The sequence below is a fragment of the Musca domestica genome, unplaced genomic scaffold, assembly GCF_030504385.1.
Source record: "Musca domestica strain aabys unplaced genomic scaffold, Musca_domestica.polishedcontigs.V.1.1 10, whole genome shotgun sequence".
NCBI classification, from domain to species: domain Eukaryota; kingdom Metazoa; phylum Arthropoda; class Insecta; order Diptera; family Muscidae; genus Musca; species Musca domestica.
The window spans coordinates 404314-417889 of record NW_026712115.1 but is presented as its reverse complement, the minus strand read 5'-3'; the positions used below and the strand labels follow the sequence as shown (position 1 = coordinate 417889).

Below are 13576 nucleotides of genomic sequence, written 5' to 3'. Positions count from 1 at the left end.
CTTTGGATTATATCCTTTTCTCACAAGAGAACATTTCGAAGTGATGTGAATTGTCAAAATCAGTGCAGCCGTACTTTAGTTGTAAGCGTATATATAGACAATTCTTTTTCGGGGGATAAAGTACTCACAGAGAAGTCCTTGTGTAGAATTTCAGACAATGCCATTGAAAAAATGTAGCTAAAATCATCAAAATACCGAATATCGGGATATACGATATCGTGGACCTATACAGATATTTTTTCGGGGGTAAAGTAGTCACGAGGAACTCTTTGTGTGGAATTTGAAACGATTCCATAGAAATGTGGCTAAAATGATCAAAATACCGAATATCGGTAGGTACTGTTATATGGGAGATATACGATATCGTGGACCTCTACAGAAATTTTTTTTCAGGGGGTAAAGTAGTCGCGAGGATCTCCTTGGGTTGAAAATCAGAATATTCCATTGAAAATATGCCTTAAATCATAAAAATACTGAGTATCGGGGGTACCGTTATATGTGGGCTATACGATATCGCGGATCGAAATAGCTCATCTTCGATCTTGTCTTGCTGCAGACAAAAGACAGATGTGTGCAAAATTTTAGCTTCCTACCTTTATTCGTTTTGACTCTAGCGTGATTACAACGGACGAACGGACATGGGTAAATCGTCTTATAATTTTATGCTTATTATTATTTCGATGAGTTACAAACAGAATGACGAAATTAATAATATTTATGGTCTATTTTACACGCTAAATATTGTCCGATGACCAATCAAATCAGCTCCAAACTCTAGCCCCAAGCTAAATCTTGTGCTGATTTGTTTATTATTGCGACATGCAGAGCAACTGCAAGTCAAGGAAATCTTTAGCGGGTGAAAAAGACCATAACTTTTATGTAAGAAACTATGAAATATTCCATTAACCTCGATTACAGGGTGAGATAAAAATACTGCACCAAACTGCAAAATCGAACGCCATTATTTTTACAGTTTTTTAATTTTATTGAATGAAATCAAAAAATGTCGGAAAAAGCATCAACTTTTAGAATAAGTTTAGATTTGTTCGAATTGGTCACCTTTGGCACGAATTATAGCATCCAAACGACCAATGAAACCGTCACACGCTGTCCGAATGTTGCTCTGCGGTATTTTGGCCCAATCCCGGCAAAGCGCTTGCTTGAGGTGATAGACACTTTGGTATTTTTTATTGCCAACCTTGCTTTCCAAAATACTCCAGACACACAATGGAATTTGGCACTTATCACCAAATTGACCATATTGACAAGTATGTTAAATTTGGTTCAGATAAAGTTGCAGCTCCATCATCATCCATGTTCATCCGTTTTGTTATATTATACCCTACACCACAAGGTGGTCAGAGTATTATGTCTTTGTGCATTTGTTTGTAACAGGCAAAAGGAAACGAGATAGACCCATAGTTCCTTTTGATGATCTGCATAGGTAGAAGAGCTTTTATGATTCATCTAATAAGGGATGCGTAACAACCTGCTGAAGTTCGAATATGATAAGGCGTATTTTTTTTAAATCTATACTAAAATATATAAAATTTTCTAAATATTTACACAAATGTAAATTGAGAATTCCGAAATTTAGTCAGTGGCTTTGTCTATGTCAAATATACAAGACAGAAAAAGTACTAAAGAAGTACTTAAAGGAAATGACATTATTTCCTAGGTATGGAGTGAGGGTGACTAGCATATAAAGTACTGTCTGTACAGCTAGGTTTGGGAGAGGGAGAGTGGAAAAAAATAGTATAAATATAGGGTGAGATGAAAAACCTGCAACCAGACTGCTGTCATTTGTAAGCCACTCTTCCGACAACTGTTAAAATTCTTCCAGTGACAGCCTATTATATGGTTTACCAGAAAAAAAATATTCGTGATGGAATTCAAGCGTGATTTCTTTATATTCTGAGTCGATTTATGCATGTCCGCCCGTCTGTCCATTTATTTTTGTAAACAAAATACAGTTCGCATTTATTTTGCACATATCATTCGTTTGACCCAAGGACGAACCCTACTGAAATTGGAGATAATCGGTAAAAATTTAGATATGGCTCCCATATATATCTTCGTCCGATTTGCTTTTTATTGTGCACCAAACGTGTAATATCAGTCCGAATAGTATGGAATACGAACGTACGATCAGATTGGACCTGAAAATAAGTATGCCAAATTTGATCGAAATCGGTTCAGATATAGCTATAGCTCCCATATATATTATTCACCCGACTTGTTATTTTTGTCCTCCGCAGCCGTAAAATGCATTCTGTTATAACAATATTTGGGGAAATATATCAAATACAGCTCAGAAATACATTTGCTGAATTTTATCGAAATTGGTTCAGATTTGGATATAGCTCCCATATATAACTTCGTCCGATTTAATTTTTATTGTCCACCAAACGTCTAATATTTGTCCAAATGGGATGGAATTTGGCACTAACGACCGAATCGAGCCTAGAAGCTAGTATGCCAAATTTGGTGAAGATCGGTTCAGATATAGCTATAGCTCCCATATATACGGTTCATTCGATTTGTTATATTTGATTGAATTCTCCCATAAAAACTTTTAATTGTTATGCGGAGCTCTACTGAATTAGGAAAGTGGTGTAGGGTATCATAAAGTCGGTCCCGCCCGTCTTTAAGACTTTCTTTACTGGTTTTTATATGAAGTTCTACTAAATATGCATAGGGGTGTATGATATCATAAAGTCGGCCCCGGCCGACTTTTAGACTTTCTTTACTGGTTTTAATTTAACTTACAATTTGAATTGCACATTTTTATACTCTTAGCCATTTGGCTGCGGAGGGTATATATCATTTGATACGGCTAAAACGTGCCTCATCGAAATAATGGTTTTAGACCTTAGGTCTCTTTGGACCAAATCCGTTTCAGGACATTTGGAGTTGATCTAGCGATGTTCGTCCGTCTAGCTGGTGTGCACGATAACTCTCGAAGGAAGTATTCGATTTGATCCAAACTTGGTACATCGTAATATTATTACCACAAAAAATTCGAAATTCTCAAAGAAAATAATTTACTGCACAGAAAGAGAAAAGAATTATCCGATTTTGCTCCAACTTTACATATCCTAATATTTGCATCTGTGCTAGGTCAGGTGCAGAAATGGACAATATCGGTCCACTCTATCAAGTACATTCCCCACGAAGGTCAAAATTTGGAATAATTATAACTCTTATAAAATGTGATGTAAGTGTCCGATTATCTTCAAATTACACACATCGCAATACCATTCCTCCTGGTACCTCCCCCACAATGGGTTACAATTTTGAATAACCAAAACGACCATAAAATCCTATGTAAGCATCCACACATCACAATATTTTTATTAACCCAAAGTCTGGTGTGAAGAATGGAATATATCGGCCCACTCCTTCTGTTACCTCCCCCGAAAATGGTCAAAATTAAAAACATAATCATAAAACACAAAATTGATATCCGATTCCATTCAGACTTAACACATCTCAATATTTCCATCAATACAAGATCTGTTATAAAGATGGTAGAGATCGGACTTCACATTGATGCTCATGTATTTGACGAACATAGCCAAATATCGGAGATACAGGAAACCATATAGAGGAATCTAAATTTTTAAATATTGTTTTGAATAGCCATTAACAGGACATAGGACGTAAATATAGGACAAATATAGATTCTCATGACCTCGTGGTTTCGGTCGAAACCCAAGTAAATGCAGGACTAGGTGACAAGAATTAAGTGAAAGTAACATATTCAATATACATGGAAAACATTTTAAGTTTTAAATTTCTGTTTTTCCGAGGAATCGAATTAGGAACGTCTGCTTGGTTTGTTTGGAAAGTATTGGTTTCAGATCCATGAAGATTATTCCAAAATAATAGATATGAGGATGTTTCTCGGCGGAATATTTATGCTAATCAAAATGGCTTCAGATCTGAAGAAACTTGGCGCAAATTGTAGTGTTGTAGGGTATCAAATAATCGGTTCCGCTCGATTATAACCTTTACTTACCTGTATTCTTTTTTTTGACAAATTCAGTACTTTTTCCAAACTCGCTGCAAATTTTCTTTTAATTTCATCGTTCGACTGAAGAAATATTTCGCAACTTTTTTTAATTTTAGTTAGTTGACATATTTTTTTAAGTTGACATATTTAGAATGTTTGAGTTCCTTTTATGCATAAATTTTTGATTTTCCAATCGGGCTGACCGGAAATGTGTACTTTGTTTTTTTTTTTTCAAAATTTCTTCCTAATCATGTGAATGAAGGTAATATTTCCTGATTTCCATCTGTCTTTGCACTCTTCGATATTTCTATCACCACTAGGTGTAGATATAGGAAGGATACTTGGGTCCCCTTCACCTAGTATTCGATTTGGTTAATGCTACCTCCTTTAAAAACATTCAAAATGCTAGAATATAAAAATCACATTTAAAGTGTTACGTATTTGACTAGGGCCTAATCTGGGGCAGGTTTTTCATATGATTATGTAGTCCTATGTCAGATTTGGTTACTTTCATTTTTTTTGATATATAAATAATAAAATACCTTTACCAAAACAAAAGACTTAAGAAACGAACACGAAAATGCCTTTGGAAAAATGAATAAATTAACAAAATTTAATTCACATTATAAACATTTGCCTTGCGTTTTCGGTGGAAACAAAGTCCAACACAGTTGATATCATTAATAATTTGAAATTAGAAAAAAAAATAATTTTGCGAATTAGTCATGCACAGGAAACAGTTTAAAATAATACATGACACACATTGTACGCTGGCAGTCAGCCAGCCAGAGAACTGCTCTCAACCTCAGTTAACAAATTTTCGTCATCGTCTGAGGCCGTAATTGTGTAGTCAAAACCTAAAAGATTTAATAACTGAGAAAACCGCACTGCCAGAAGAAAATTTCAAGTGCCCTGAAAATATAAATAAGTAATCATTTTTTTTTTTCATTGTTCCCGCTTAAAACACAGAAAGAAGAATTGAAAACACAGTGCACCCAAAGAAGAAAAATTAAAAGAAAACAACAAGCATTTTTTTTAAGAAATCTCGTTAAAAGTGTTTGCGTGTGCCTACATAAAGTGGGTGTGTGTGTGTCTTAGTGTGTGAGAAAAAACCCAAGAAAAATATAAAGAAAAAGAAACGCTCATTTGCTGGCGAAGGGAAAATCTAACGGAAAAATGCAACATTGAACAAAATGCTTTTGGCCCTAAAGCAACATCGAGTACTAGTTTGGCCAGCACTACTACCATTATTATTGTTATTACTATCATCATCGTCGTCATCATCATCATCAGTATTAACATCATTATTATTAGCATTACTAAGGCAACCACGTTACTCCAACAGCAAAAATCAGCAGCAACAACTACAACAAATACATTTTAGCAACGTAAATTTATTTTTTAAAACACCAAGTTTTCAAAGTGATCTTAAAGTTGCTGTTGTTGTTGTTGTGTTTTATTGCCGCCGCTGTGTTGGCCTGTCCACCACACCACCGCTTCAACCACCACAACCGCCAGCACCACGGACTTTGTTGCCACCACCACCACCACCTGTAGTACTACTATTGCTACTTCTCTCAAACCTCTGCTGCAAAGTCAAAGCCGCCAAATAAAGTGACGAAGACCACAACGAAATTTACGGTGACGACGTCGAGCAACGTAAAATGGAACCCTCATATGATCACGAACATCAACATCATTCTCATCAACAGTCGCAGTCGCAGCAGCAACAACAACAACATCTACTAACAAATTACAAGTAATACAATATTTACATTTTTCCCATGACAAAGTTTTTTTTTTTCTACTTTAAGTTGTTGTAGATTTTTATTTTTATTCTCCTTCATTATCATTACAACTTGCTTTACTCCCCTGTACTTTACTATCCGACTAGCATACATGCACGCATACGAACGGTGTGGGGTGCCATATTATATGTTTTGGATTTAAATTTATGGAAGTTGGTACTCTGGGGGGAGTACCGATCTGAAAATTTATTTGAATACCTGCAACACTAAAATTTTTGGATTAAAATAATGGTTTGCGCCTGGGCTGTAATATAGCTCCAAAAGTACTTATGTCACATTTAGGTCGGGAGAATTTTTATATTATATTGTGGTCAGGGTATTATGTCTTTGTGCATTTGTTTGTGACAGGCAAAAGGAAAGGAGACCATAGTTCTTTTAGATGATCGGCATATTGACAATTGAGCCTAGCAAGAAATATTTCAAATTTGATGGACATCGATTAAAATATAGCTATAGCTTCCATATATATTGTTCATCCGATTTGTTCAATTTGTCCTCCACACCCGTAATATGCACTCCGTAGTGGCGATATTCAGGGAAATATATCAAATACAGCTCAGAAACAACTTACCAAATTTCTAAGTTTTTTTTTTTATACCAAATGTTTAATATAAGTCCGAATGCAATAAATTTTGGCATATACGACCGAATTCAGCCTGGTATTTATATGATTTCAAAAGAAATTTTTAACAGATTTTATTTTTTTTTTTGAAAATTTCCAAATTCGTTCAAATTGATGGAGGGTATTCAAAGTTCGCTCCTTCCGTGTTTTGCGTAAAGATGGAATTAAATCAATACCAGTAAGAAAGCTGCATCCCTCCCATAGTGTATGCTTTTTACAGTTTTTTCACACTACATTGCAGGTAATTCTACATATTAGACGTCATACGAAATTTCACAAAGTTTTGTGCAAAATAAAATAATAATAATAATAATAATAATAATAATAATAATAATAATAATAATAATAATAATAATAATAATAATAATAATAATAATAATAATAATAATAATAACAAAAATAATAATAATAATAATAATAATAATAATAATAATAACAAAAATAATAATAATAATAATAATAATAATAATAATAATAATAATAATAATAATAATAATAATAATAATAATAATAATAATAATAATAATAATAATAATAATAATAATAATAATAATAATAATAATAATAATAATAATAATAATAATAATAATAATAATAATAATAATATAATAATAATAATAATAATAATAATAATAATAATAATAATAATAATATAATAATAATAATAATAATAATAATAATAATAATAATATAATAATAATAATAATAATAATATAATAATAATAATAATAATAATAATAATAATAATAATAATAATAATAATAATAATAATAATAATAATATAATAATAATAATAATAATAATAATAATAATAATAATAATAATAATAATAATAATAATAATAATAATAATAATAATAATAATAATAATAATAATAATAATAATAATAATAATAATAATAATAATAATAATAATAATAATATAATAATAATCATAATAATAATAATAATAATAATAATAATAATAATAATAATAATAATAATAATAATAATAATAATAAATAATAAATAATATTACAATATACCAAGTTTAGATCAAGTCCTTTAGAAAAATATCGTACGCAACAGCCAGGTAGCCAGACAGACGGACGGACACCCCTAGATCGTCTCCAAATGTCCTGAAACGTATTTGGCCCAAAGAGACCTAGGGTCTAAAACTGTTATTTCGTTGAGGCACGTTTTGGCCGTATCAAATGATATATACCCTCTGTAGCCATATGGCTGAGAAGAATGAATTTATTGACCAAATACCTTTATACCCAGTATTTGGGTTAATATCCGAATAATCACTTAATTTTGTTGATTATTTACCTATTGGTTATTTAATCACTATCAATCACTTACAACTTGTTAGGATTGAGAAACACATCATCTTGCCTAGTTTCAGGAATTAAAAAAGCTATATGTATATGGTGAACCCCAACAGAATTTCAAGATTCTACTTGCAACTGTTTTGTCTGAGTAATGATGAATCTGTCAAGTCACTTTTTTATGGAAGGGACACAGTGTTCCGATTATGATCATAGAAAATATATAGAACTAAGAAATTGTTGAAAACAGCCAGCTGAGATTCAATAATTTCTTACGTTAATTACAATTTTTCTGTTCTTACCCTATCTTGTTGTAGAAAAATGTCTCTAAGTATTTTTGATTATTATTGCCGCTTGTGGCCGTTTGGTGACTTTGTTGTTGTTGTTGCTATTGTTGTTTTAGTTGTTTGTCGTTTTAATTATATCCAAGTGAAGCGTAGATACATATCTTTTAGATAATAACCATAATAAATAGGGGTGTACAGGCGTAGTTCGCTGTGTGTGACTATGGCAAAGCAAGAGTTTAGTTGTGTGAGTGTGTGTGTCTGTTTGTCGGTCTACGACAACTTGTAGCTTTTCCCTGTGCAACTGCAATGGCAACGACGACGACAACAACAGCTGCAGCCATAACTGCAACAACAGCAGCACAACAACACTGAGTGTTTCCGATTTATTCGTTGTGCCGTTACCTTCTTGTGTACCGACGTATGTATGTATGTTTGTATGTGTTTTATTTACATACCCATGCACATTTTTACATTTTCTGTAATTACTGATTTTCAGAGACACTTGACGTTATGCAGATTTCTACATTTAGAATTTAAGCTAAGTTCACATTCATTGTTGTTGTTGCTGTTCGTACTATTTTCCATGGCATGTTCTATTCTGCTGGAACGGGAATGAGTGCAAGTGTTTTGTGTCGAGTAACCTTTCAAAAGACCGTATCGCCGAATGAATGACTCAACATATTTATCGATTTTAATTTTTGTCTTTTTATCATTTGCTATGCTTTTCGTTATGTTTAGTTGTTGTTGCTATAAATTAATTTAGAAATTAACTACCTAGGGAATAGCGAGGTGTATTTTAATGAATGTCAATGAATAAAATAGATTGTTTCATTTATGGTATGGCAGGTGCAAGCTAAAACTTTCAGTGGAAAACTTTACCAGACCAGGGCAATAGGGTCCCAAATCCCGTTTTTTTTCTGGCCAAACCCCAAAAACTTTGTTTGGCTTGTTTTGAAAAAAAAAAAAAACTTAATATCTGGAAATAATGTACAAAGTCTCAGTTGTGCATTGTTCTCGTCAACTCTTAAAATATGGGCCAATCTTGAAAATTGTTTGTATGAAGGCTTACTCTCTACAAAGAGATTGTAACTTGGTTTTCTCGCCGGCCGAGGTAAGCTCAGCTGTACCCAGCGTCTCCATCAGGACCAACTAAACCTTATGAGAAGAGTAGAATTCTCACGTTCCTTGGGCTAAAAATCGAATGTTTTATTGATTTTTATACCCTGCAACATGCATAGTATGGAGGGTATATTAAGTTCGTCATCCCGTTAGTAACTCTTAAAATTTTTCAAGTGGCAGCTCATCATATTGTGTACAAGCGTACAAAAGCATTTTGGTGAGAATTTTCCAGAAAAAAGTTAGTCGTGATGGAATTCAAGCGAGATATATATTTGGCTGGAAACTACAAGTGGGTATCGTTAGAGCACTCCAGCATTTAAATGTGAATAAATCTTTAGTGTCTCGTACTGGTAGCGTAGCTCGACGTCAAGAAAGTTGATGGAAAAACAGCAACATCAGCAGAAATGGTTCGATAATAAAGAAACGACCTAATAGAAACGTCACAGTGGCCGAAAATGGTACGTGAGCTCAACATATCGCAATATTCCATTCGGCAAAATATTGAAAAATGGCTTTACCATTTAAATTCCAAAAAATGCAAGAACTTACACCGCAACAGAAAAAAAGACTCAAAGGGGCTAAGTTTCTATTCTAAAATTTTATGCTATTTCCGACATTTTTTTGCTTCCATTCAATAAAATTAAAAAAAAATGTAAAAACTATGGCGTTCGACTTTGTTGCAGTTTTTATCTCACCCTGTATATTATTGATCAGCGTAAAATTCTCAGACGATTTAGCCATGTCCGTCCGATAGGAAACTTAAATTTTGCACCTATCAGTCTTTTGTCTGCAGGCAGGTTAAGTTTGAAGAAGGGATATATCGGTCCACGATATTGTATAGCCCCCATATAACGGTACCCTCCGATATTCGGTATTTTGATGATTGTTGCTAAATTTTTCAATGAAAATTGTGTAAAAATCCTTACTAGAAATTCTGTCTAAGCACTTTTCTCCCTGGAAGAGAAATTTCTCTCTGTCCACGATATTCGATATTTTGAAGATTTTAGGGACATTATTCACCGGGATTTTTTCAAATTTCGTAATTAGAGTTCGTAATAGGATAGGATTTTTATCGAATTTTATTTATTTAAAAATTATTTGGGAAATCGAGGTTGATGCTCTTAGTTCCATTGGTGTTCGGGATGTTAACGATTTTAAGGTTCTGCTTCTGATCTCATAGCCAAGATATCGGTCATATACCAAAATCTATATAAAAAGAATATGATGTTAGTTTCTACGTATAAACTCAAGAACGGTACAAACGTAAAAAAATAGAAAAACTCATGTAAAAATATGCCAATCAAAATTTGCATATTTTTTTATATTGAATTGTAATTTTTATACCTTACAGCACTATGTATTGGGGGTATTATAAGTTTGATTGGGCCAGAATTTATGTAACACCTCGAAATATTGGTTTCCCATATAGGAAAGCATATATGGATCTTCCTAGCTCGCCGAGCTGAGTCAATCTAGCTATGTATGTCCGTCCGTCCGTCTGTCCATGTTAATTTGTAATCACGCTACAGGTCGCAATTATGGCCGAATCCTTACGAAATTTTGCACGAAGGCGGTCAGAATAGAAGCCTATTTCTTTTGGAGATGATTGCCAAATGTTTAGGGGTTAAAATGGACCAAATACTTAAAAATGTGGATTTTGCAGTAGCTATACAGGTTGCAATTATAGACCAATCGACGCGGAATTTTGCATGTAGTCAGAGTTTAGGGCGGGGAAGAAGCCTACCAATTTGGGTGGTCATCATGTCTATCAAAGAAGATATGCTTGAAAGATCTCTTATATATCGAGAACGGCTGAACTGATTTCGACAGTTCTCATTAATTCAGAATGGCCTCCTGGCAGGAAAGATAAAACGTCTAAAAAAATCACATAAAAAAATAAAAATATATTGATTTTGTAACATTTTCATATTTTTTCAATTTTGTCATATTTTTGGCATATTTTCATTTTGAATTAAACATTTGGTAATATTTCTACAGCTAACAAAACTAAGTAGTTAGAATATCAGGATATCATATACAGATCGCATTTATGGCCCGACCCTAACGAAATTTTGCATGGGGATAAGATGAGGGTCAGAATAGAAGCCTTCTTTTTTGGAGATGATCGCCATATATTGAAATGGAACAAAAAACTGCAAAATTGTCAGTAGGTCGTAATTATCGCCCGATCCTCACGCACATTTGAATGGGGGTTACCGGACATTGCAAAAGCCAAGCAGTTTTGGATGGCCATCCAAAAATATTCAATGTGTGAAATAGTTTGCCAACTTTTGTAGACAAAATACGAACTGTGACTCTTTGCAGAATTCATAAATACAGGAAAGACGCACTTCTGACTATTTCGTTAACGCTGATTTCGTTGAAGAATATAGTCAAATGTCTGTATCTCATATAGATGCGTTTAACATTTTCATATTTTTTCAATTTTGTCATATTTTTGGCATATTTTCATTTTGAATTAAACATTTGGTAATATTTCTACAGCTAACAAAACTAAGTAGTTAGAATATCAGGATATCGTATACAGATCGCATTTATGGCCCGACCCTAACGAAATTTTGCATGGGGATAAGATGAGGGTCAGAATAGAAGCCTTCTTTTTTGGAGATGATCGCCATATATTGAAATGGAACAAAAAACTGCAAAATTGTCAGTAGGTCGTAATTATCGCCCGATCCTCACGCACATTTGAATGGGGGTTACCGGACATTGCAAAAGCCAAGCAGTTTTGGATGGCCATCCAAAAATATTCAATGTGTGAAATAGTTTGCCAACTTTTGTAGACAAAATACGAACTGTGACTCTTTGCAGAATTCACAAATACAGGAAAGACGCACTTCTGACTATTTCGTTAACGCTGATTTCGTTGAAGAATATAGTCAAATGTCTGTATCTCATATAGATGCGTTTCAGTCAATAACCAATAATAAATCTTAATCTTTTGCCACTTCTGAGAGATTATAGGTCTTTGGGAAATATTGGTTCCAGATCTACGAAGACCATTTACGTGCAACATCTTCCAATAAATTGGTAATGAGCAAATTAGTTTAAGTTGCTATTATTCGAAAATTAGAGAATGAAACTTGATGGTATTCTTTTATTTTTTGTCACAATATCTTGTGGAATTCTTTCGAGTATCTCGCCTATATAAACTGTATCGTTTATTATAGTGTTGTAAGGTATTCAACGGTCGGCCCCGCTCGACTGTAGCCTTTGCTTACTTGTTTTAATATTTGTTTCTCCTTACAATACCTTTGTGGTATTATATTCAGGTTGCCATTATAGTTCGATCTTCAAAAAGAGTAGAGTTTAGGACAGGGCTGAAGTCCAGCATTTTTGATGATCATCGGATAATATTTAGTTGTTGAAATTGGCCACAATTTTGTGTGATAAAATACCCAAATTGGCGAAATCACAAATACCTAAATAAGAAATTTCAGTTCTCTCCGAAGTTCTATCCGTAGAAGAAGCATTAAATATTTGATGTAGTAGAAGCAACTGCTTTTTAAAATACCGATGTTTTTTAGAGATTGTATGTTTATGAAAAATATTGGATCAACCTTGGGTTTTATTATGGAATCTTCACCCTCGTCAAATGGGTTTCAGATCTGCTGATACTTTACCGCAAATAATATAGTATTGGGTATTTTGTTGATTTTTACCGAAAATGTTTTAAATTTGGAATTTGAAGATCACAATCACAATGTACTACGTCCTATGACAGAAAATTGATCATACAGGTACACGTAATTTTGACTATTTTAGCGACATTATTCACCGGAATTGTTCCAAATTTCATATTTGAATATCGTAATGGCCTTTGTTAAAATTACACGTCTTCGTATAGGACCTAATATAACGGTAACTCCTTATATTCGGTATTTTTATACCCTCCACCATTCTATGGAGGGTATATTAATTTTGTCATTTCGTTTGTACTCTACAAAGTATATATATTTTGGATCAGCGTAAAATTCTAAGTCGATTTAACGATGTCCATCTGTTTATTGTAATCTCAATATCTTTCGAACGAATTGAGATAGTAGGCTATGTCGGTGCACGTATAAATAGGCTATCTCGGTCCACGTATTCGTATAGCTCCCACATAATGGTTTCATCCTTTATTCGGTATTTTGAAAATTTTAGCGCCATCACAAACCGGAATTGTTGTTGCAGGTTCATGCCTTCGTATATCCCACATATATCGGTACCTCCCTCTATTAGGTATTTATACTATATTAGCGACATTTTTCACCGGATTGTTTCAAATTTCATACTTGCAGTTCGGAATTGGTGCTACAGCCTATGACAAAAAATTATTTAGGCAGGACGAATTCTTCGTATGGCCCACATATATAGGGGTTTTCAATTAAGGTATTGTTTCGGATTTTTTAA

The 13576-nt window shown here is 33.3% G+C and overlaps 1 protein-coding gene across 1 annotated transcript in view; it reads left to right on the top strand.

Annotated features, from left to right (window-relative positions):
- Positions 1-4541: 4541 nt before the first annotated feature.
- LOC101897105 (putative transcription factor SOX-15) overlaps positions 4542-13576 on the top strand; it is a 59298-nt gene continuing 50263 nt past the window's right edge. The window contains exon 1 of the mRNA XM_059125080.1: positions 4542-5774. Coding sequence (XP_058981063.1) covers positions 5680-5774 — 95 coding nt within the window. The 5' untranslated portion in view covers positions 4542-5679. The remainder of the gene's footprint in view (positions 5775-13576) is intronic.